The sequence below is a fragment of the Euleptes europaea genome, chromosome 12 (assembly GCF_029931775.1).
Source record: "Euleptes europaea isolate rEulEur1 chromosome 12, rEulEur1.hap1, whole genome shotgun sequence".
In the NCBI taxonomy this organism is placed as follows: Eukaryota; Metazoa; Chordata; class Lepidosauria; order Squamata; family Sphaerodactylidae; genus Euleptes; species Euleptes europaea.
In genome coordinates, this window is record NC_079323.1 from 18,913,570 (window position 1) to 18,939,405 (window position 25,836).

The 25,836-nt window shown below is 40.1% G+C and overlaps 1 protein-coding gene across 1 annotated transcript in view; it reads left to right on the forward strand.

The window, feature by feature from the left end:
* ATM (ATM serine/threonine kinase) overlaps window positions 1-25,836 on the forward strand; it is a 57,350-nt gene that overhangs the window by 11,671 nt on the left and 19,843 nt on the right. Inside the window, exons 13-36 of the mRNA XM_056858073.1 lie at window positions 2,616-2,741; window positions 3,193-3,318; window positions 4,425-4,514; window positions 5,691-5,856; window positions 6,717-6,916; window positions 7,958-8,040; window positions 8,121-8,276; window positions 10,794-10,869; window positions 10,958-11,091; window positions 12,046-12,166; window positions 12,661-12,837; window positions 13,206-13,366; window positions 14,305-14,551; window positions 15,634-15,752; window positions 16,188-16,314; window positions 17,206-17,405; window positions 17,740-17,914; window positions 20,088-20,252; window positions 21,147-21,279; window positions 21,634-21,723; window positions 22,181-22,346; window positions 23,727-23,868; window positions 24,987-25,163; window positions 25,414-25,591. Coding sequence (XP_056714051.1) covers window positions 2,616-2,741; window positions 3,193-3,318; window positions 4,425-4,514; window positions 5,691-5,856; window positions 6,717-6,916; window positions 7,958-8,040; window positions 8,121-8,276; window positions 10,794-10,869; window positions 10,958-11,091; window positions 12,046-12,166; window positions 12,661-12,837; window positions 13,206-13,366; window positions 14,305-14,551; window positions 15,634-15,752; window positions 16,188-16,314; window positions 17,206-17,405; window positions 17,740-17,914; window positions 20,088-20,252; window positions 21,147-21,279; window positions 21,634-21,723; window positions 22,181-22,346; window positions 23,727-23,868; window positions 24,987-25,163; window positions 25,414-25,591 — 3,535 coding nt within the window. The remainder of the gene's footprint in view (window positions 1-2,615; window positions 2,742-3,192; window positions 3,319-4,424; window positions 4,515-5,690; window positions 5,857-6,716; window positions 6,917-7,957; window positions 8,041-8,120; window positions 8,277-10,793; window positions 10,870-10,957; window positions 11,092-12,045; window positions 12,167-12,660; window positions 12,838-13,205; window positions 13,367-14,304; window positions 14,552-15,633; window positions 15,753-16,187; window positions 16,315-17,205; window positions 17,406-17,739; window positions 17,915-20,087; window positions 20,253-21,146; window positions 21,280-21,633; window positions 21,724-22,180; window positions 22,347-23,726; window positions 23,869-24,986; window positions 25,164-25,413; window positions 25,592-25,836) is intronic.

Genomic DNA, 25,836 nt, shown 5'->3' on the forward strand with positions numbered 1-25,836 from the left:
ACACGGCTACCCACTGTGAATTATCTACTGGTAGAAAGGTAGCTATATAAAAGTTTTGTTTGTAAATAGCCAAGGAACAAAGAAGCATAAACAGCCACACAAAATGCACACATGCAGTACTTATTGGAAAACTGAAATTTACAAAAAATACCCCACAAAAAGGGAATACAACACGCTAATAAACAACAATGTTCACATACAAGAGAGAACAAAGCCTCTACCACCGTTTTCTATTTTCTTCACTTCTCTGTTTTCTGTTTTCTTTTCTGTTTTCTTTTCTCGGTCACTTCTCTGTTTTCTTCACTTCTCGCTTCCTTCTGTGGCCCCTTAGTCTCGTGCTGTGGCCCCCCATTTACACAATTTTATCCTGTGGCCCCTTGGAATATCCTGGTGTCCCCCTGGGGGCCATATGGCCCCAGGTTGAGAACCACAGTTGTAGATAATAATAATAAATAGCCCTCATTCTCATTGTGTGGTAGCCAGCATGGTGTAGTACTTAACTTAAGTAGTTAAGTAGTTAAGAACAGCATGGTGTAATCTGGAGAACCGGGTTTGATTCCCAACTCCGCCACATGAAGCCTGCTGTGTAACCTTGGGCTAGTCACAGTTCTCTCCGAACTCTCTCAGCCCTACCTACCTCATAAGGTGCCCGTTGTGGGGTGGGGAAAGGAAGACGATTGTAAGCCACTTTAAGACTGGTTCTTGTAGGTTATCCGGGCTGTGTAACCGTGGTCTTGGAATTTTCTTTCCTGACGTTTCGCCAGCAACTGTGGCAGGCATCTTGAGAGTAGTAACACTGAAGGACAGTGTCTCTCAGTGTCAAGTGTGTAGGAAGAGTAATATATAGTCAGAAAGGGGTTGGGTTTGAGCTGAGTACTGTCCTGCAAAAGTAATGTGCTAATCATTGTCCTGTAAGTATCAAGATAATGTGCTAATGAGGGTATGGTATGTTAATATGGAACCATTGTATCCTGAAGTGATCTGTTAATGTGTGTAATCCAAAGCTAATTTGCATGGCTATTGTTGAATGTTGTCTTTGTTAGTCTGGAGGTTTTCAGAACAGGAAGCCAAGCCTTATTCATTCTTAAACTCTCCTCTTTTCTGTTAAAGTTGTGCTGATGTTTATGAATTTCAATGGCTTCTCTGTGCAATCTGACAAAATAGTTGGTAGAATTGTCCAGTCTTTCAGTGTCTTGGAATAAGACCCTGTGTCCTGTTTGTGTCAGTCCATGTTCAGCCACTGCTGATTTCTCAGGTTGGCCAAGTCTGCAGTATCTTTCATGTTCTTTTATCCTTGTTTGTATGCTGCGTTTTGTGGTCCCAATGTAAACTTCTCCACAGCTGCAAGGTATACGATATACTCCTGCAGAGGTGAGGGGGTCTCTTTTGTCTTTTGCTGATCGTAGCATTTGTTGTATTTTCTTGGTGGGTTTAAACACTGTTTGTAGGTTATGTTTTTTCAAAAGTTTCTCCATCCTATCAGTGACTCCTTTAAACCAAACAAAAATCAGAAAACTCAGGAAAAACAGTCTCCCATAGGAAAGGTATTCTTGCCATTTATTAAAGGAGTCACTGATAGGATGGAGAAACTTTTGAAAAAACATAACCTACGAACAGTGTTTAAACCCACCAAGAAAATACAACAAATGCTACGATCAGCAAAAGACAAAAGAGACCCCCTCACCTCTGCAGGAGTATATCGTATACCTTGCAGCTGTGGAGAAGTTTACATCGGGACCACAAAACGCAGCATACAAACAAGGATAAAAGAACATGAAAGATACTGCAGACTTGGCCAACCTGAGAAATCAGCAGTGGCTGAACATGGACTGACACAAACAGGACACAGGGTCTTATTCCAAGACACTGAAAGACTGGACAATTCTACCAACTATTTTGTCAGATTGCACAGAGAAGCCATTGAAATTCATAAACATCAGCACAACTTTAACAGAAAAGAGGAGAGTTTAAGAATGAATAAGGCTTGGCTTCCTGTTCTGAAAACCTCCAAACTAACAAAGACAACATTCAACAATAGCCATGCAAATTAGCTTTGGATTACACACATTAACAGATCACTTCAGGATACAATGGTTCCATATTAATATACCATACCCTCATTAGCACATTATCTTGATACTTACAGGACAATGATTAGCACATTACTTTTGCAGGACAGTACTCAGCTCAAACCCAACCCCTTTCTGACTATATATTACTCTTCCTACACACTTGACACTGAGAGACACTGTCCTTCAGTGTTACTACTCTGAAGATGCCTGCCACAGTTGCTGGCGAAATGTCAGGAAAGAAAATTCCAAGACCACGGTTACACAGCCCGGATAACCTACAAGAACCAATGAACTCTGACCGTGAAAGCCTTCGACAACACTTTAAGACTCCTTGTGATAGAGAAAAGCAAGGTATAAAAACCAACTCTAATAATAACAATAATAGTATTCAGTACTGAATAAACTTACCATTTCTGCTCTAGTTTGGATACTGAAAAGAAACTGTGTACAACTTGGATTTCAACAGTATGTAACTGTTGATGAATTATAATATAATACAACGCTTATGATGTATTTATGTTGTTCATTTAATTTACTCTTAAGGCTATACTTGCAGAAATCCTAGTGCATTGTGTTGGTCTCTTGACTGGTGTTCTTGGTTGCTATTGCTATGCTGGCATACAGACAGAAGAGGAAGCATACAGATCAGAGCTTTTTCATAAAGCCAAGGTAGGACTTTCAGTTATTATTTAGCTGAAAAATATGCTAAATCCATGATTACCAAACACTGGCACGACTAGCTGTGCATGTTGAAAGGGGCATCTGTCATGCACTTATGATATATGTAAGGGAAATCTTGCAGTGGTGGTGTCTTTCTCAGATGATCTTCAGGCAGTCCCAGGATGTAGGATTTTCTTGGCCAAAGGTTTTTTCATGACAGAATGCATGTAATTTTGCTCTTCCAGCCATGGGAAGGGATAATGATGGGGAAGAGGAGGCAGATGATTATAGATGTATAGGCCAAAGATTTGTATTGTGAATATAGTTGACAGGAGCCATACAAGTAAAAACTAGGGATTTGTAAAACAGGACTACTGGTGTGCATTATGTCATTTTAAGGGAATAAGAATGTAAATAGATAAAAGTTTCTTAATGTTCTGTTCTGTTTCTCTTTGAATAGTCTATTATGCATTATGTTGGAGAGAGCATTTCTCAGTCCAAAAGCAAGCTAAATGAAGATGCTAGGATAATCTCTCTGAAGGCTTTAATCATACAATGTACTAGTTGCTTATGTAACTGTACCCAGGTAAGACATTTCTTGGTTTTCTAGTCCAGTATACATATTAGTGAAGCTGAAACTCTTTTTTTGCCAGTTTTTAATTTATCTTGATTAAGATTACATAATAAATTAGCAATAATATTTGAAATAACATTCCACTGAAATATTTGAATTCTACTTAATTACAGCAGTAGAGCAACTCTTGAAAAGAAAGTTTGCCAAGGTACATTTAGTTGAGAAGCTGAAACTCTTGTAGCTAAGCCTGTTAAGGTCCCATTTGAAAACACACATTATAGCAAGCAGTTTGTTAGTTTGTAATCATATATGTGGATATACATGAACGTACATACTTGTGGAACAGTGCAGTAGCCAAAACGAATGTTGCAAATTGCTGTCATCTCTTACAGATGGTATCTGCAGGGCTAATCTTAAATTAAAATATTAAAATGAAATTCTCAGCCCTAGTTAAGTTGCATAAGTGCCATTAAAACCAATAGGATATAAGCAGCCTAGCCATGTGCAGAATTAAGCCTAAAAGAGTTCAATGAGGAACTTAGCCATAGCTTTTAAAGCAATAATTCACTCTGTGACCATTTAAAGGCATTATAGTACCTTTATTTTATGACCCACCTTTCTCCCCCGTGGGGAACCAAAACATCATTCTCCTGTCCTCCATTTTCTCTTCACAACAACCGTGTGAAGTAGTTTTGGCTGAGAGTGAGAGTGACTGACCCAAGGTCACCTAGCAAGCTTCAATGACAGAGTGGGGGGTTTGAACCTGGTTCTCTGAGAGCCTATATTAACCACTCCACCACAGGAGCTCTCTAATTAGTAGAATGTAAGAGATTTTTAAATTTGGTAACGTCTGCAATCTCTATCCATTTCTACTTTTACTTGGTTCTTTGGCATTTTATTTAGAAGAAAGAGAATTAAAAATGCACTGCAAACACAGAGTCATATAACAAACGTAAGCATGATCAATCCAGTATCAGTATTTCAGGGGGAAACTTCCTTGCTGATCTAGTAAATCAAACTCAGTCGTTTGGTGTTTGCTGTGTGCCTCACAAAGTAAAATAACCAGATTTTTTTTGAGGCTGCAGTTTTAATTGGCATATCTTTTGGATTTTTGACAGAGCAGCCCAAGAAAGAGCCTGTCTACTTTTTTCTTGCATTTGTTAACGTCAAAGATGATGAATGATCTTGCAGATATTTGCAAACATCTGGTGAGTAGTCACTGTATGTAGTGTTTTCTTTCTCCTCGAAGATTGTGTATGTATTTAGTGTAGCCAGAAGGTGTGTTAAAGGAAACTTTTATTACCCACGTGAGATAACTATATTGTACCTGAAGGACAGGAAATGCTGGGTTTAGTCTTCCCTGTGTTGGCTAAGAATGATTGTGTACAGGCTGTGATTTTTTTTAAAAGCTAGAAATTTCTAGTTGGGACTTTTAGCTACACGACTTGTTTGAATTAGAAGGGCAAGAGAAAATGCCTTCTCAGCAGGGGTCTAGTTCTGTGGTACACTCATGCTCCTGCCAATATCAGACAAATATGTTTGTTCACACACACTTTTAGTGGCCAGGGATGATGTCTTCCTGGTTTGCATATAGATTGAGGCTTTGTGTGTGTGTGTGTGTGTGTGTGTGTGTGTGTTAAGTGCTGTCCCATGGGAGTTAGGAGAGAGAGCTGCAGCAATCTTTAATTTCTCCTAAGATCCTATGTGTCATGGGCCCTGCCTTGGGAGCTGAGGACTCAGAGGACTCTGAAGCTGAAGTGGAGGAACAGGTTGCCTCTGGGCCTTCAGTACCTCCATTGCAGTCAGTAGCACAGGAGCCTGAAACAACTCAGCAGGAACCACAGCTAGGCAGAGAGATGGAACAAGGGCAGACAGAAGCTACTCTTCCCCCAACCCCTGCAGCAGAAGCTGAGAATGGCAGCCCTCCAAGCTCACCTGAACCTGATAGGCATATCAGGACTCGGCAGCGTGTGGCTTTGCAGGGTAGAAGGAGGAGTGCTCGCTTGGAGAGGCTAAACAGACAGAGAACTGGTGCTGAGTCTTTTCAGGATGAAGCCTAGCTTGGAAGTGCACTGACTGATAAAGGCAGTGCAGGCATGCTTTCACTTTGCGGAAGCAACCGTGCAGTTTCTCTGTGTTCCTGCTACTGCCTCTGATTAATCTTTCCGGCCGTTGACTCCTGCCTGCTTTGACGACGCCTCTGACTTCTGACCCTGGTGGATAGCATAATCTTTGTCGCCTGCTCCGAAAGGGGCTAAATACCTCCCGCACGTCTGAGGACTGCGGGCACCGCCCAGCCCTTGGCCTACGCCGGCACACTATGATTTTGTTGTAAGAACAGATGAATGAAAGAATTCTAAAGAAATCAATCATATTTCTGTTAGATGGCTTTTACTGGAAAGCCAGGTGAAGCTGGAGACATGGATTTAATGGAAGATGATGGTGAAGGGAGTAGAATGGATGGAGAAAAGTCAGTATTGGATTTATTTGATGACCATTCTGCTGATGCTGGTGATGTAAATGAGGCTGGGGAGTTACAGATTTTGACAGGTATTTTACACTGACCTATACATACATTTATATGATTTTATAAAATAATTTTGATATTTTAAGTATTTATTTGTCCGCTTTCAATGTAAATGCAAGGAAATGATAAAACAGCTATCAGTAAACAGTAAAATTAAAGAAACACCAACTTAATTCTTAAGAGCTTGTAGACTGGGAAAGTCTTAACCTGGCACATAAATGATAATAATTAGTGCACCTTCAGGTAGTCTGAGGGAAGGCGCCAGTACTGAAAAGGCCCTTCTCCAGTCATCCTGAACGAATTTCTGACGGTGGAGGTACCCACAGAAGGGCCTCTCTGAAACACATCCTAAAAAGGTCAGGTTTCTATGGGAGAAGGGGGTACTTCAGATGCTCACTAGCACTGAGTACTTAGTCTTGTCTGTTAACAACCAACAATTTGAGTTCTTGAACAGAATTCCTCCTGAATCCCAACAAGATTAAAAGCGCTGTGATATTTCGGTTTAAATTTGAATCTCTAGGACAAAATCATGTGAAAACTTTTCAGCATCTGCTGATGAATAATTCTTCAAACGATTAAATTGCTGGAAGAAGATAATTATGTAATTTTTTAAAAAGTAGAATTTTTTACTTTTTTTCCTCCCAAAGGCGCACAATCTCTAGCATGGTTGGCAATAGACATGCTTTTTCTTTTGAGGCAATATTGTGTCACTCCTGAATTGTTGCTATATGTGACAGCTGCAGTGTGGAGGGCACACAGGTCTTGAAAAACTTCATGATGTGCTTACCAACTAAAATTTGATTGTAGCTCCTTAGTGAATGTCCACTTTATGCCTGAAGGTGTGGGTTTTGTTTTCCTTACTGTAATAAAACTTCATTTACAGGTGCTGTAAGCCCCTTATCAGAAGAACATCTCACTAAGCAAGATTTACTGCTCCTTGATATTGTCAAGTTCTTGTGTATAGCTGTAACAGCAGTCCCAGTACAAACTGTTTGCTTTAGATCTTCTGAAATTCGGAGGAAACTCATAATGTTAATTGATGGAAATGCATTTGATCTTGTTAAACCACTGCATCTGCAAATGGTGAGTGACCATGGTAAGGGGAAATTGTTCTGTTTAGCAGATCTGTATCGTTGCAGCACACCATGTTAAATGGCCTTTGTCTTGTGCTCTCCATTTTAGCAAGAGTTTCCTTTTCCTGGATAAACATGAACATTTAAAAGCCAAGTAAACATTTTTGTAAATGCTTCTACAGTTTTGTGTTTAATAACTGAATAACTAATCACTAAATAAGAACTGTTTTCAGTGCACTGAGAATAGTTGGTGGGTGTCTGGCAAAAAGAGTTTAATGTCCTATACCGGTGTCCCCCACACAGGTGCCCACTGCCACCTTTCCTGAGACTCAACAAGTGTTTTTAGAAAGTAGGTGGGGCATTTGCCCCAAAGGGCTTCTGTTTGGCCCGTGGCGATATGATTGGCTGGGCAGATAAAAATGGTGGCAGCAGTCACCACAGTGCTGGTTTAATCCTTACTACTCTTTCCCAGTATATTTTTTACATTACGCCTCTTTTCCCATGTGCTTGGGCTTCCTCTGTCTGTGTGGCTCTGCCTCTTGTGGAAGCCTTTTTGTGGTTGTGCACCACCCTGTGTCAGAATTCCTATGATACCCACATGCTCAAAAAGGTTGGGGACCCTGTCCTATGCTAACATTAAGATAATTGCAAATCGAGAGCCAGCGTGGGGTAGTGGTTAAGAGCAGTGGTTTGGAGCTGTGGACTCTGATCTGGAGAACCGGGTTTGATTCCCCTACTCCTCCACATGAGTGGCAGAGGCTAATCTGGTGAACTGGATTTGTTTCCCCACTCCTACACACGAAGCCAGCTGGGTGACCTTGGGCTAGTCACACTCTTTCAGCCCCACCTACCTCACAGGGTGTCTGTTGTGGGTAGCGGAAGGGAAGGGGATTGTAAGCTGGTTTGATTCTCCCTTAAGTGGTAGAGAAAGTCAGCATATAAAAACCAACTCTTCTTCTTATAACCTAGTGTATGATCACCCTTTTATTTCTGTAGGTAGATGGTATAACCTTATACACACTGATTTTTTTTAAATTGTGCTTTATACTAGTACTTACTCATGTTGAAGGAGCTCCCTAATGAAGAAAATCCTTTGCCAGAAGATCATGTTACCTTACTTCTCAAGCCTCTTTCGTAAGTAAACAATCTTGTTTAATAAAACAACTGTAATTCAGATTTTTCAAATACATTAATCGCACTTCCCCTTCCTTCAGGGATGTGTGTTCCTTTTACCGGCGAGATCAAGAAGTTTGCTCAGCAATTCTTAGTCATCTGATTCCAGTGGTGACTGCTTTGGATACTGCCAGAGTAAATACTGAAGATTTAAGTGAAGCTCAAGGGCAGTTTTTAACTGTTATTGGAGCGTTTTGGTATGTTAAACCAGTTTCCGGTTGTAGTGCATTTTATGTCCATAAATAATACCGCTGCAGTCATTTAAAAAAGTGGAAGGTCTGCCCCAATGAATTGACCAGAAGGGAACACGTAGACTCTGGCAATAGAAACGTAAGGCAATAATTAGACATGTGTATGTGATAAGTGCCGTCAAGTCGCTTCCGACTCATGTTGACCCTATGAATCATTGTTCTCCAAAACATCCTATTGTTAACAGCCTTGATTAGATCTTGCAAAATGAGAATTTGAGAAGCAGGTTGTTGAAAGCATCAAGGCAAACAATAAAACATTTATTTAAATGTATCCGGAGCAGGAAACCAGCCACAGAAGCAGTTGGGTCTTGGGATGACCAAGGAATAAAGGGATTGCTAAAGGAAGATGGGGAGATGGCAGAGAAGACACTGTCCTTCAGTGTTACTCCTCTGAAGATGCCTGCCACAGCTGCTGGCGAAAACATCACGGTCACACAGCCCGGATAACCTACAAGAACCAATGGCAGAGAAGCTCCATGAATATTCTGTATTCCCTGTGGAAAGTGTGGGCATGCATCCATGCCACAACCACTATTTTCAGGAAGGAAGTCTAAAGAACTGAGTCAAATTGAGGTGATGAGAGATGAATTTCTAGACCTATTGTGGAAATTAACCGATAAGACGCCACGTGAACCAGTGTGATGTAGTGGTTAAGAGCGACAGACTCTAATCTGGAGAACCAGGTTCAATTCCCCACTCCTCCACATGAAGCCTGCTGGGTGACCTTGGGCCACCTCCAAATGTCTCTTGCCTTGAAAACCCTACTGGGTCGACATAAGTCAGCTGTGACTTGATGGCACACACACACACAAGACTCCATGTCCTGATAGCATGGCATACATGAGTTCTTAAGGAACTCAAATGTGAGATTGTTGATCTCCTAACTCCTATATGTAACTTATCACTAAATTCAGCAGCTTTACCAGAACTGGACCGTAGCAAATGTTACACTGATTTTAAAAAAAGGGATCCAGAAGTGAACCAGGAAATTACAGGCCAGTCAGCCTAACATCTGTTCCAGACAAATTAGTAGAAACTGTAATCAAAGATAGCATTATTAGGCACATAGAGGAAAAAGTCCGCTAAGGGAAAATCAAAGAGAAGTCCTCCCTCACCAACCTTTTGGAATTCTTTGAGAAAGTGAACAAGCTTTTGAGAAAATGAACAACATGTAGACAACAGTGACCTGGTAGGCATTATATACATGGACTTTAAAAAAAGAATGGGTTCTCTTATGGATTAAAAATTGGTTGTCTTGGTGGATGTCCTGTCCCAGGAGATGGAGGGGGAATGCAACTCTGTTAATTCTCTTGGACCGCTTGGAGGTTTTCAGTACCCTTGATTATGGTATCTTTCTGTACCACCTTTCAGGGTTGGGATTGGTAGGCACCGTTTTGCAGTGGCTTTGGTCCTACCTTGAAGGCAGGTTTCAGAGTGCAGTGTTCGGGGACTGCTGCTTGGCCCTTTAGCCTCTGGCCTTCAGGCGCTCATTCAGAGCATAGTTACCGCTGAGAGGCCTGGCAGAGCAGTCAGTGCCCCACATAGTTAATAAAAAACAGAGAGGGTGAGGGTAGGGAGTAGGGGGTAGGAATGACATGTGAATTAGGCTTGGGAAATCTGTGCTGCACAATCTCTGACCCTAACCTCTGCAGCGTAACATTATACAGCACAGATAGGGACATATAAAAATGCCCCCTCTTCCTTGTATTTATTTAGATTTAGGGTTATTTCAGCAGCTTCATGTTGACCTAGATCTGCACTTTTTCAGTCAGCGGTATAGGTTAATTGTTCTATAGCACTGAACTATTGAGATTCAGGACTCGGGGAAGGACTAGACTGTTAGTTACAATTAACTTTGTAGCTGAGTTGTAGCCAGTGACCTTCAAGCTGTTTGTTGTGTTGACAGCTCATTGAGTTGGATCTAGCAGTTACCTTTTGAGTTGTCATCGTCTTTTGGAAGAAGTTCTCTGCTGGTCCAAGAGTCATTCTGCCAAGATGAAAATTCCTCATTTTGCAGCCTAGATCCCGACAAAATTTTTTGGGGTGGAGGGATTTCTCCCTGTGAAAGTGTGACTTCCCTGCCTCTTCCCACTACAACCCAAATTGCTCCCCCATATTGCCCCTGGGGGGATGGGGGATCCCTGGGAATAGCGAGGGGGAGTGAGTCACGGATCAGCTGATGGAAGGGAGGAACTGGCGAAAATCACCCGCACCCCTTTGTGGATGTGGAAATTTGAGGCAGGATTCTGCTAAATGATTGCCAAAAAATTAACAAACTTAAATGAAAGCCTGGTTTGCTTATAACCATTATTAACACACTGTGCTTGAATCTTCACGAGCTTAAAAATATGACAAAGTTCTTTTTAAAAGACTTAAAAATTCATGTAGCATAGAACTGTAAATAGTTATAGCAGTTTTTCCTCTGATGTTCCTAATTCAGTACTCAAATACTATCTGTTCCAGGCAATTGGCAAATAAAGGGAAATGCACAACTCCATTGAGAATAGCATTAGTGCAATGCATGAAGGCCATAATTCAGGTAAGTCGAGAATCAGTAGCATTTATCAAAAAAACAAGTTTCTTACATCTTTATGACACGTAGGATGCTGACCTTTTTTTTTTTTTAGGCTGATCCTCACTCAAAGTGGGCCTTGCTTAATGTTCAAGGTGAAGAAGGTCTTCCTGTGCGCGACGCTTTCCCCCACTTCCTTGCTGATAGCAACTTCCAAGTTTGTATGGTTGCAGCTAAGTCAGTAACCAGGTATATCTTATAGGGTTGTTTTAGCGATCTAAGTATCTTCTAAAGAGAATTAATCAAGAGTTGGCAGTTTAAAATTGCCTGTTATTTTTTCCCTCCCACTGAAAGAGTCATCAGTTTCTTCTCATACTTAAGGTGGTTCTGTTAAAAGAAGAAGAAAAAGAGGTTGACTAGATTGGAAGTCCAGGGCTTCATATTGTCAGGAGAAATTCTATATATATTCTACTAGTAAAATGCCAAGCGTTCAGTCCTATATACTTCTAGCAGAAGACACAGGCAGAGACTGAGCTTTCTTGCCTTCCCCTTCCCTCCAGTAGCCTCTGTGAGCCCTGGAAAGGGAGATCCTTGTAGATAAAAAGTCATGTAGTAGAGGCAGCTGCAGTAAGGAGGGGCAAATTGTCCCCTCTGCCTCTTACGTCAGTTGCGCCTCTTGTAGTAACAGAGGAGGAGCAGTTTTGCCTGATGACCTCTTCTTGCTGTCTCTACAGCTCCCAATGTCTTTATGGGTCCAAACCCCTGTATTTTCATTATTGACAGGGTGTCTTCTGGGTAAAGGGGGGATTTGCCATCACTAGTGCCTATCACTGTGCATAGGACGCAGCCCCAAGTTTAAAAATTCAGAAGGGCAGGTCTTGGGATAGATCTTGAAACTGCTAAACCATCCTGCAAGAAGTAATGAGATAACGTATGTATTTAGGCAGGCATGTTAGTCTCCTTTGCTTTCTCTCTCTTGTTCTGCAAGCTGGTCCTTATTGGAAGGACTCCGTTTTCTCCTGTTGGCATTTATGACACCATCTGTATCATCTTGGTTGCTCGGTCATAAAGATATCTTGGGGGAGGGGGCAGGAACAGTAGTGAAGAGCTCAAACTAAAAACATCACAACACTTTATTTCCTTTATAAAACAAAGTCAACCTGCAGAGTATTCTGAATTATTTTCTTCTGTTTGGGTTATAAGTTTGTTTCAAGATGTGAAGCTGAGAGACTCAACTGGCTTACTGAAAGCGCTCCCTTTGAAGCTCCAGGAAAGGGCTTTTGAGCTGTTATACATGAATGTTCAAGAAGGCACAAAGAAACTGGTAATACAATTTGTTGTTAAATATGCATAAAGATGTAAAGAAGTAGGAATAAAGCATTTTTGCATTATTCCAAGCCAGTGGGCCAAGAAACCCAATTCATGTTGGGCCTTTTTTTCTTTCAAAGTCTTGCATTGGAAGTACAATGTCTGAAAAAATATATTTGGGACTTAATTGGATGTACTACTTTTTAAAGCCTTTGTTCTTGATTTGTCTGCTAATCAGTTTATATGAGTAATGAATATCTGAAACTGCCTTACACTGATTCAGACTTATTAACTTAAGATGCTTTTAGTACTTTTGATCCTTTTGGAGGTATTCCTAAAATCTAGACTTCCAATGGGGAAAACCTTTAAATGATTATGACAAAGTAATCTTCACAAACTTCTTGCATTTCTGTGTCAGAAGACCATTTTGTTGAAATGTAAACTAAGAGTCATTTTGACTGGGTATAAGTAAACGAGTTCTCTGCCATTCTGTATCCTCTGTGACCAAAGGAACATAACAACGGGAGCCAAGAGAACCTTCCTGACGAAGAGTATAATAGAAAATCAGTTCTCCTCATGTTAATATCTATGATTTTATGCTGCAGTCCTGTGTGTGAAAAGCAGGCATTGTTTGCAATGTTCCAGTGTGTGAAAGAGAATGGATTAGAACCTCTGCTTGTAAGAAAGGTAAGTGCTTTTGAGACTATGTGGCTAAAGAAGGTAATTGCAAGTGCAGTGCTAAACAAGGGTTTTGCATAGTTTTCAAAGAATGGACTCTTGATGGGAAAAGGCATTTAAGTCATCAAGCTTCGTCATTTAAAATTCCACTGTGGTATGTTCTACCGTAGTTAGAATAAATAGCTTTGAGAGTACTATTGCTAAGTACTTTGTTTCCATGAAGTTCATTTATTATTGAGGAAAATGGGAGAAGCCTTGGCATTTAAGAGCATCATGAGCACCTATTAGAACCCCTTTCCACTTTAAATACTGTTCTGCCATAAATAATATGATTCCACTATTGACTGTTATCTGGTGTTGCTTTTTTCCAAATGCAGGTATTAGAAAGGATTTCTGGCACTTTTGGCTATAAAAGTGTAGAAGACTTCATGAATGCCCACTTAGATTATCTTGTTCTGGAGTGGCTGAACTGTGGATATAGTCTTTCTGTTTTTCCATATGTTCTGTTGAATTACTCTAGTTTGGAAGAGTTTTACAGGTACATTTCTACTTTTTTTCACATAAGTGGGGCACCGTAACAACTCCCGAGGGTCATTTTCCCTGTATCTCCTTCCACACGCTTTTTTCTTTTTTCTCTTTTCCTGACAGCCACCTTTCCTGACAGCCACCTTTTCCTGACAGTCTCTTCCCTTTCTCTGCTTCTTTCTCTTCTTCCCAATCACAAACCAACTTTTCTTTTATCTGCCCGGCCATCTTCAGCTTTATTTATTTACCTCATTTGTATCCCACCTTTCTGAACCAGGGTGAGGACAATGACATTTTACGCATACCCTGGGCGGGAGGGGGCATTCATGTTGTTCTCCCTGCGTTATCAGTCCATGTGGGGCTAGCGCTTCTGTTTTTTTCCTTTTTAAATTTTACTCCTCGATTGATTAAGGCAGGAGTCCACTGTGTTATCCTAGCAACACCTGGAAGCAGGTTGCCCAGTGGTTGCTGCTGGCCCTGGCCCCCATGAGTTTTTCCTCCAGGCAGGAAGGAAGGGAACAGGGGGTGGACTGGAAAGCTAAAATAGCTCTGGAAAGGGCCTTACCCCCTGCCTTTACTAAAAGAAATGAAGACTTGATGTTGTTGCCTAGCAACCCCCTCAGTGGTTACAGAGGGCATTCATTCTTAAAGGTATAGGCACTGCTTGTATTATTTTGGGGTTTTAACCGCTAAAGTTTTTTCTGATTTTTTTTTTTTTGCAAACTTGGGTTTGTAGAAAGATCTTTGTCTGTTCATGGCTCAAATTTCTGGATTTAAGAATCCATGGTTACAGCCTTGTTGAGAATTTAATATATTGATGGGTTTTTCATATGTACTGAAAAAGCAGAGAATCTGGCATATAACAGTACTGGATGCTAAATTCTCTATTTTATTTTGTAGAGCAGCATGCAGTGTTTTGTCCAAAAGCTCATGAAGATTCTTAATTTGCAGGTCAAGTTACAAAGTTTTGATTCCACAATTGGTGATCAGAGATCAGTTTGAAGAAATGAAATCCATTGCTAACAAGATTGAGAGAGACTGGCGTCAGCTTCTGGCTCATTGCTTTCCAAAAATCCTTCTCAATATTCTTCCTTATTTTGCCTGTCAAAACCAAGAAGATGGCGAAATTGCACACAAAAGAGAGAGAGCTCACAAAGTGTACGACATGCTGAACGATGAAAATTGCTTAGGAAAACAGGTACTGTATAGCTTGTTTCTGTTTATGTGATGTTCAAAAGTTTAAATGTTGTAACGCTATAATATCCTCTTACAAAGATTCTGTAAGTCTGTCTGTAAATATGCTTCTGAGAAAAGCTGTTTTCCATATGCTTTTGTCATGTATCTTTTGCTATGTAATATTTGTTTTGTGATTTTTTGAATGCTATGTTGATTTGTATGCTATATAATTGCAAGTCTGTGGTAGGATTGCAAGCGGTAGGATTTAAAAAGGGGTGGGAAAAGGGCAAAAAAACAACAACGTGGAAAGCACCCAGCAACGACAGCACAGAGAGGTTCATATGAAAAGCAACACAGTTCAGCTAGCTAAGCTAAACACACAGTACCTACTCCGTAGCAGGCTCCTCAGAGCATGTGCAGAGTTCCTTACAGTAACAAGAGGTTGAAGGGGTCATTAACTCCTACCCTGTTGAAGGGGTCATTAACTCCTACCCTGTGGATTCAGTTTCTACTGAAGGCAAGGGAAAATCCTGAATGTCCAAATATTTATGGTAAATGGAATTGGACTGAAGCCGGCCTAAGCAATGCCACTTTAGTGAATCCCACTCAAAGCTCCGTCTCTGATATCAGAGGCTGCTGTTACCAGTCAGAGCTGGTAATGGCTCTGACCTTCCATGACAAATAGGTGGTCCGGTCCAAACCCGGATTGTCCTCTGTCCAAAAGAGATCAAGTCTGCCAGGATGGTACAATGGGGAATGGAAATGAATGGGGGCATTCTGATAGAACCCCCAGGCGTCTAAGATCCCAGACCCAGGCACTCTAGGTGGCACTCTTGTCCTAGTAAGGTGTTAGGGTTTCTGTCATGGGGGGGGGGGGGAACCCTCACATTGTGTTTCATTATTTAATCATTTCTTCAAAGAGCCTGCCTCCTAGGTGAAGAGGAGATTGCTGAGATTCTGGACTGGTGTTGATCAAGTAAAAGTAGAATTAGCAAGGAAGCAAATTCTCCAGTGTCTGAGCTGAGCTCTGCATGCAAGGGAACTGCAAGGCTGTATAGTAACGGTCTTTTTATTGTGATAAAACTCAGTTGTTGTTTTTTACAGCTGATGGACAATTTAATTCACAGTAATTTACCAGAGATTGTGGTTGAGGTGTTGATGACCTTACATGAGCCAGTCAGTATCAGAGCAGGAGAAGATTCTGCCTTAACAAGATTTACAGGGTACAGTTTATTTTTGTCTGTTATTGTGTTGTGTGTATTATACAGATTGTGTATGATTTTGTTTATGTGTAAGTGACCATGATTGTCACTTAAATGTTTATGGAGATGTTTAAGTGGGAATGGTATGGAGAAGTTTCATGGTCTTTGTCATTTTTTGCCTATTGAATTCAATTGAGCCAACATGGGCCCCCACATATATTTGATATTCAATTCAGATTAGTAATATTTTAAAAATACATTTAAATTTTAATGGATTAAAATGTGCCCTCATTCTTTAAAAAACTGTTCTAATGTATTATGATCTATTTCCTGTTACGAGAAATAACCTATCAGTCCAGTCTGATCCTATTTAATGCCACTTAAACTGTTAACATTTATATTTGTGGATTCCAGAAAGTTCTGAGAGGTAAGCAGTCTTTTCAATTTGTTTTCCAGAGATCTAGATCCCATTCCAAATCCCCCTCATTTCCCATCATATGTCATCAAAGCAACATTGGATTACATTAGTGGTTGCCATAAAACAAAGTCAAAAAGTCTTGTTGCAGTTCTTTCCAAAAACCCTGTAAGTAATGATGCTCAGCTTTGGGGTACGTGATCTGATAGTATTTCCCTATAGATTCTGTTGTGCACCTTAGGATTGTTTTACGGGAAGGAACTCTATATTTGCTAAAATTGGAAGTATGTAGTAATCCTTTGTAAGGTCAGAAAAGGGATGTTTATATTGTATGTATGTATAATTTAACTGCTAATAAAACTCACTTCTAGAAAATTAGGATGATTTCTTGCAAAATAATTTGAGTTTAGTAAAAAGTATCACAAAGGATATTATTCTTCTTGCTTCTATTTGAAGGACACTGTGAAGGTTGTGGGACTTGCCTATGTTTTAAAACAGTGAAGAGTGTCATCCAATTTAATTTATCGTTTTTTATTTAATAATGACTTAGGTTTTTATTGATGAAGACCTGCCTGAAAGCATTTCAGGAATGATACCAAAACATGCCGTTGAGTTTGGAAGCTGTTTGTCTCTGTCTGGGGAAAAAAATTACATAAATGTACAGCATTGAAGCTGGAGCGAACCATGACACCATACACATCCCTGTTGCTAAAAATGGCAGCTATATCTCTAGTTCTTCCTTTCCACTTGATATGCCTACTACAGTGTATCTGTGTTCTGATGTCACAGCAGTGTGCATTTCTCTGTCACCTTTGAGCAGCAGCCAGTAATCTGTGTATAGCAATGGGAGAATCTACTACAGTGACATAAAATAAAAAGGGAAGAAGGGGGGGTTGGCATGTGGCTGTCATTTCTTCCTGTAGTCTCAGCCTAAGGAAAGCAGACTTCTTAAGTGTGTATTCTCTTTTAGAACATTTTTATAGTAGTCTTTCATAAGTGGCACCTTTTAAAATCTACTTATATATGATATTGCTTTTAGCATTTTTCTCTGTTTTTTAGGAGTCATTCCAGAGAATCTTACTTGCCATATGTAAGCAGTCATCTGGAACAAGTAATGTTTACCAGAAACATCGGAATCTCATGATATATCATTTTTTCGTGAATTTATTACTAAAAGAAATAAAAGATGGTTTAGGAGGCGCATGGGCTTTTGTTCTTCGGGATGTGATTTACACAATAATTCACCACATCAGCAACAGGTAAATATAGTTGTTATTTACAAAACGCATTATGCACTCATGTGATGGATATAACATACACATATAAAACATATATCCTGCATCTAGTCTTGAACTATGTTCAAGCAGTCCTTTTTCCAAGGTCACCAGCAGAGGTCTTTTCCTTTACTTCCATTTGTTTGTGGGACTTAGAGGACTCGTTCCTGCTGTAAAATTATTTGTATGGTTTGTTCCTTGTCCTGATGTATTCTGATATCAAAGTGTTTGTTATTCCTCCCTCAGTCTTGACACCCTCCCATTTATATATATTGCATTATTTCTGTTATTTTTATTTATGCCTTTTTTTTAATTAAAGGCCTTTGCTTCTGAAAGGGGTGTCCCTCCGGAGCTTCTTACTATGTTGTGACCTTCTCAGTCGCGTTTGCCACGCAGCGGTCACCTATTGTGAGGATGCCCTGGGGAGTCACCTGCATGTTATTGTGGGCACGCTAATACCTATAGTTGGAGAACAACCTGAAGCCCAAGAAGAGGTAGGTTGTTAATAAGCATTTGCTTTGTATTTTAATACTGATTTTCCCCCATTTTGGTTAGGATCCAAGTAGCTGCTTGGGTATTCCCAGTGGAAACATTCAGCTTTCTCAATCTGAATATCAGACTTCTTATTCAGTAGCACAGACTGTTTGTGAAAGGCCCCCTCTGTTTCAGGCAGGGGTTTGGCATTAGAGGGTGTTGGTATTTATACAAGCTCGGAGCCTGTTAGGGTGCACAGAACTAGTTGCATTATTCTTTGGATCTCATTGATATAATCCATACAAGGAATTCCGTTTATTGATTTTACCCCATTTTCAAGTTTAATCTGTTGCTGTGTCAAGAGCTGTGGGAAGGCCAGAAAAACCATAATTTGATGAACTAATACTTCAGTTATGGTCAAATGTACCCCCCAAGAACTACCAGTAGGGAGTTTTCCTGGCTTAGCTAAGAATTGGACATGATATCGGAAGTAACTGTTGAAGAAGGGGGCGGGGGAGTCCCACCAGGGTGTTCCCTTCAGTTTTAAATGCATATTGCTCAAATGCCCACATTTTTTAACTGGTCAAACTATTCTTCATGTACAGCCACCTAATCTGCACTGTGTTTAGTTTTATGTGAGGACATCTGATTTTTTTCATCAAAACAATTAAATGGCTGCCCTCTTTTTAAGACACTGGGAAGTAGTGGGATCTGATTGCTGATAGGATTAAGGTGCGCAATAAAAGGAGGTATGCTTGTAGAAATGTAGAGGAAGTAGCTTGCAAGATATATATGGTGCAGCTCTTAATTATAACTATTAAGTGTCTGCCATTAAATCTAACTAAGAACCACAAGTACTAGCAGTTGCATTTATACTAATTTGGAGACATAGTAATAAGGTATTACACTTATCAACTGAATGTAACTACTACAATTATATTTTAAAGTTCTGTTACCTAGTTTTGCTGTATACCTCAGCCAAGCTGCTATATTCTGGGCCACATAGAGTATAGTATGTGGAGAAATTTGGTATTTAAGTGCCAGCTAAGTGATCTTTTTGCGAAAATCTTTGTAATTATCATCAATATTAAAGCTGTTCTAGGATTTAAATTAATGCGACGTGTTTGTCTTTGAACTTTGAAAGAGCATGTGTATGCTTTTACATCTCAGGATATGTTTTTGAAAGTGATTTTCTTCTCATTAAAATCTGTAGCATGTTTGAATGGTAAATATTGTTCCCAAGGACGACTCTAAAGTGAACATTCTGTCAGAGTTTGAACGGAATTTGCACTGATGGGAACATGCAAAATTTGGGGATTTTGGCCCCTCCCTTTCCTTCCTACCCTTGTTTTTGCTTTGTGGTCTTTTACAGTTAAAGCTAGTTACATAATGGGGATGTTTAGGTGCTATTTCCTTCCTTTGCTTTTATGCACAAGGAAAAAAGGGGCAGGCCTTGGATGATCATATTTTGTTCTCATTGCTTTCCCTGCTTCCCTCACTTCTCACAGAAGTGTACTTTTGGATGGGACACATTATCAATACTCATTTTTGTCCTTGTCCTGGGCTGGTTTAGGAACCAAAACAGCTTTGGTTGTCCAGTGTTTAGAGTCGAAGAGTGACAGTGGCAGTCCATTTCTGTTAATTTCCAGGGCTTTTCCAGTCCATTTCCAGGGCTTCTCACTCAACCCTGTGAGATCTCTACTGTTGAGTTCTGCTTTGTCCTGTCTTGTCCCCCGTACTGTTTAAAATCCACATGCAGCTGCTGGGAGAGGTTATATAGTCACCACTACGTGAATGCCATCCAGCTTTATTTCGCCCTAACAACAGAATCAGGTGGCGTGCTTGGCGTGCAGAAGGCCCCAGGTTCAATCCCCGGCATTTCCAGTTTAAGGGACTAGGCAAGTAGGTTATGTGAAAGACCTCTGCCTGAGACCCTGGAGAGCAGCTGCCAGTCTGAGTAGACAATACTTACTTTGATGGACCAAGGGTCTGATTCAGTATAAGGCAGCTTCATGCGTTCATGAGTGTCTGGAGGGTAGTAATGGGCCAGAACAGGGCTAATAAACTGTTCAGTCTTGATAAGGATGAGGTGTTACTGGTCAATAATGTGGTAAACCAAGGACTTATGGAGTCAGCATATTCCGGATGGGAAATTTTCATGACTCGTTTCCTTATATTTTTCATTTCATTTAGGTTTTGGGTTTGCTGAAGTATCTCGTGGTAGATAATAAGGAGAACGAAAATCTATACCAGGCAATCAAACATCTAGATCCTTTTCCAGATCATCCCATGTTTATGGAATTACGTTCCACTCAGCAAAAAATAAAATACAGCGGAGGGAAGTTTTCACTTTTGGAGGTAATGTAACTATTAAATTTGTGAAATCATAGCATGGTTTTAATCACAATCAAAGTCAAAAGTGCAAATTGCTTAAATACTTTTACTCTATTTAGCTAGAAAGACCGGTCTTTTTATTGTTTATTGTATGAGTGTTTTTGTTAAAAGTTTTTAAACTGTGACAAATGATTATAATTACACTGTAGATAAATATGTGTTAGGTGTGTCTGTGTTTCATTTAATCATTCAAAGTTAGTCGTTGGGGTCCTGGGCAGCGCATGCAAAACAGAAGCTCTAAATGCAATAAATTTACTGTGTAATGAACAAGAGGAGGTTGAGGGGGGGACATGATTGCTCTCTAAGTATTTGAAAGGCTGTCGCTTAGAGGAGGCAGGGAGCTCTTCCTGTTGGCAGCAGAGGGTAAGACTTGCAATAATGGGTATAAATTACAGGTGGAAAGATACTGGCTGGATATTAGGGGGAAGTTTTTACAGTAAGAGTTGTCCAGCAGTGGAATCGGCTGCCGAGGGAAGTGGTGACCTCCCCCTCACTGGCAGTCTTCAAGCAGCAGTTGAACACTTGTCAGGAATTCTCTAGGCCAGAGGTTCCCAAAAGTTTTGAGTCACAGAGCACTTTTCAGGAGAGAAATTCGTCACGGAGCACTAATTTTCACCTAGCATCTATTTATGCTAAACCGAATGACAGTAGTATATTTCTTTCCAATCTCTTCACGGATCACTAGGAGACGTTTCACAGAGCACCAAGTGCTCCACGGAGCTCAGTTTGGGAACCTCTGCTCTAGGCTGAACCTGCATTGAGCAAGGAGTTGGACTAGGTGGCCTGTATGGCCCCTTCCAACTCTTATGATTCGGTGCATATCTTGTATCCATCATATAAATTGATTGATATTTGCAGGAAATTACTCATTTCCTATCCTTCAATATCTCTGATGCCTTACCAATAACGAGACTTGAAGGCTTAAATGATTTACGCAAACAACTTGAAAACTATAAAGATCAGATGAAGGACCTCATGAAAGCATCTCAGGGTAAGAGTTTGAGATACTGTATATTGTAGTCTTTGTATTGAGACAGCTGTTAGAAAATGCTGTTTCTAAAAAATAAATTTTGTGCTAAGTTGTTATATCCCAGGTTGGAGATCACATTCTGCAGCAGCCATGGTGAAACGAAGCCTGATGGGAGACCACTTTTGGGTGCACCACTGATTTGATCCATTAAAAACATAGAGATACATGCAATACTAAATATGGATGTGTTTTGCGTTTTGATTTATTTAGTGAAGAGAGGCATATTATGCAAACACTTTCCTGGGAGTTAGCCCCCACTGAGTAGACTGGAGTAGGATATACATATATTCTAATACTTTCTTTTTCAAATGATAGAAAATCCGAAGGACTGCATAATAGTAAAGCTGATGGCATGCTTGTTACAGCTCTCAAAAACTGCTGTAAACTCAACTGATACTGTTTTGGGTAAGTAGCCGTTTTAAGTGAGTGCATCTTCTTTAACTTCAATGAAAAAATCAGTTTCCATGTTTTTGTATACTACCAAAGAATTGTAACTTATCTGTAAAAGAGCATAACCATAAAGCAATCATTAGCTCATATTTTAATATTAATATTCTGTTAATGCAGGAGTATAAATAATGTTTAAAGCATTGGACCCAGGGTGCTGTCAGAGAAGCTCAAATGCTGGAGCAGGTCTCTCCTGCTCCTGGGGGACAACAGAGACACCCACACTGATGTGTTAAGCTCAGGATGATGCGAAGCTCCTGTGATCGAAACCTTACCGAAAATCCAATATAGTCAAACAATTAGAATACGATGAGATTTTTTTGTTTGCTTTTATGTTCAAAGGGTACTGACCTACATATATAAGGTGTATGTATAGTAACATCTGTGTTTTTAATATTAATATTTGCATTTGCAGAAGCCGTTGGAAGTTGTTTGGGAGAAATTGGTCCAATAAATTTTTCTACCACAGCTTTGCAACACAGTAAAAGCGCATACAGTGCAGTTAATCTTTTCGATGACAGAGAACTTCAGTGTACCTTCATAATGTTATGTCTAATAAATAATGCTTTAATAGATCATTGGTAAGTATATTGTTAAGTATCTATATACTAATGGACAAGTTGGCCAAATCTGCAGATACTCATATCTGGTGACTGGAACTGTGAATGGGCAAGACAGGTCTTTCTACAAAACTGAAAAATGCCCCAGGTTTGCAGAAAAATATGAAATCTAAAATAAATACATTGGGGAGTTTAAAACCACCCAAAACAAAAAACAGAACACCTGTAGCTTTAAGCAATGGATTCCCTCAATGGCCATCACTAGGCAACCACAGATTCCAGACGTGGTTCTGTCAGTAAAAGGCAGGGGGAGGGAGCAAGGCCCTTTCCAGGCCTATTTTGGCATTTGAAGGAGGACTTATTGGGGCCTGTACTGGCTCCTAGGGTTGCCAGCTTGTTGGGAAATTCCTGGAGATTTTGTGGTGGAGTCTGAAGAGGACAGGGTTCAGGGAGGGGAGAGGCTTCAGCCAGGTATAATGCCATAGAGTTCACCTTCCTGAGGAGTAATTTTCTCCAGGGGGACAGATCTCAGTCATCTGGAGTTCAGTTGTAATTCTGGGAAATGTCCAGGTCCCACTTGGAGGTTGGCAGCAACCTCTAGGTGACCTGATACAACCGACTTGCATGACTCAACTAGGCCTGGTTGCTTGCTACAGTTCAAAAGCAGCCACCCTATGAAAGCCAGTGTGGTATAGTGGTTAGAGCTTCAGAGTAGGGTCTAGAAGCCCCAGGTTTGAATTCCCATCTTGCTGTGAAAGCTCACTGGGTGATTTTAGAGCAGTTACATAATTTCATCCTACCCTACCCTACAGGGTTGTTGTAAAGATCAAAAGGAGGAGAGGGGACTGATGTAAGCTGCTTTGATCCCCACTGTGGAGAAAGGTGGGGTAAAATAAGTAAATAAACAATAAATATAGCTGAAAATTAAGGCAGATAAAAAGTGGGTTGGTGAATGACTGAGAAGGAGAGAATGAGGCAGGGGGAGGGGAGAGGATATGGGAGTTGCCAGGAGGAGGGAAAGAGGAAATAGCGTGGGGAGTGGGATACAGGGGAGAGTGAAGTGCCACCTCACAAGTCCTTGAGGGTTCCCTATCAGTCAAGTGGGAGAGGCCCAGTGGCTGGCACCACAAAACTGGGCCACTGTTTTCCTAGGTAGAGGCTGCTGGGTACGAGAGGGAAAGCGTAAGTCAGAGGGGCAGATAAATGTAGGCTGGCTGCTGGGTGGGAAGGAGGGAAAGAAGCAGGAAAAGGGGGGAGGTTATGGGGGCTTTCATGAAATGAGGTGCCTACCATAAGTCCTTGCGGGTTCCCATGGGATGGATATAATAATTGCACGTTGGTTTCAAAATAAGTGTGTATGATCATGTGATCTGAATTGTAAAACAGTTGTCCTTCTTTTAGCATTGAAGTCCGTTCAGCCGCTGCAGCTTGTTTGAAAAACATTTTAGCCACCAAAACTGGTCAAAAATTTTGGGAGACGTATAAAAGCAAAGCGGATACCATGCTTATCTACCTACATCCTTTCAGAGTATCTAAGAAAAAGGTATTGTGATTTGTGTTGTGTAACACTAGATGCAGAAATCCTGCAGTAACACTAGATGCAGAAACCCTAACCCAAAATTACAGATGCCACTACTGATTTCCATCAGGGGGTAGCAGGATGCCAAATCTTTATCTCTCCCCCCCCATATACATTCACTATTAGCAGGTCTTCCCTAGACATCCTAGATTGAATAAAGAAGGCAGCACAGTGAGGTTGAGGAGACCAGTCAACCCTGTACAGCTGTTATGTCAGGTGGGGTGGAAGCATCTTTCTTCAGTTTGCGCAGAAAAGAATATTCACTGCTGCACATATGGGGCAGAGGTGGAGCTTCACAGAGTACGCAACAGTGCAGTTGTCCTGAGAAAGAAGAAATTCGATTTTTTTTTTTAAGCGGCATATTTTAAAGAATGTATTTATTTGAATGATAAATTACATTTAAACATGAATTCAACATATGTAACACAGGTATATAGTAAACAACACTTGTTAGCCTAGTTCTTAGTACCCATACCAATATTTACAATTAATATCTATACATGATTGCAATAATGAACTAAACTCATGTTGAATCATTTATGTAGTCTGAAATATCCCTTGTTGTAAATATATTTAGTTTCTCCTCATATTTATCTGATACAATATTGAACTGGAAGTATGACAAGACAGGAAACATTTCTCATAAAATGTACATTGATAATTAAGGCTTTCAATTTCTTTTATTTGGGAAGATATTTTATCTGCTACCATAATATCACAGATTTTGTTGTACCAAATAGTCATGTTCAAAAGTTTTCTTTTCTTCCATATGTGAACCAGCACATTTTAAAAAGTAAAATTAGGTAATGCTGTAGCTGCTGATAATTAAAAAAAAAGTTAATGTTGAAAGCACTTTGTTTCTGTTTGTTTACTCTGTTGATGCTAATCAAGGTGAATGAAGCCTAGAATTATCTTCAGAACTTTTATCAAATATTATTTTATTTCTCCCCCACCATTATGAATGTGGCAAGGAGAGATTTGAGTTGATAGCGCCTTTGGAGAGAGTGATATATATGCCTGGTGAAAGAGTTTTGCTGACTCCTTTTTTCTCTTTCTCTTTTTCAAATAAAAATGATATTTAGTTATTGGAAGTTTCTGTAAATGCAAGAGAAAATCCTTTAGAAGATTTGGATAATAAAAACATTTGGATTCCTCAGAGTAGAAGCCATGATGTTTGGATTAAGACTTTGACTTGTGCATTATTGGATAGTGGAGGGGTAAAAAGTGAAGTCCTTCAGTTCCTGAAGCCCTTGTGTGAGGTAACGCTGCCCACCTTTCTTCTTTTGCTGCCATGTGTTCTACAGCCTGTCTTCTGTTTATTATTTATTTTACGTTGTAGTTAAAAATCTGTTACTGCATCGATTTTTCATCTCACTGGTCAGTTGTTAGTATGTGACCTTTGTAAGTAGAAGATATTATATAGGCTTATTATATGAGTGAAAGTGACCACAGGAGGCATATTAAAAAACTAATGTGAATTTTCAGCAGTTTATTTTGCGTTTATTCTAGGTTCAAACAGATTTTTGTCAAACTGTCCTTCCTTACTTGATTCATGATATCCTACTTCATGATTCCAATGAATTGGGACAAACTCTACTGTCCACACATATCCAGATGTTTTTCGCAGCCTGCTTCAAATATGCTATGACTTCCAGCCATTCGTCAACACCTGCAAATTCAGATCCAGGTAATACCACAAAAATTCTCTCTTTTTTCCCCAGAATATATGATCCATGTGAAATAATTAATTCATCAAACATCAAAGCAGCAACATGAGTTTTAGCAGATTTTCAGAACTATTGTAGATTTTCCTTTAAAGTGATTAATTGTTCATACACCACTGTCCGTTTATGTGGGGCATTGCAGATTCCCTGCCTCTCTTGCTTTGCAACTTAAAATGTTGGCGTTGGAGAGAGAATGGGAGAGGTAAAG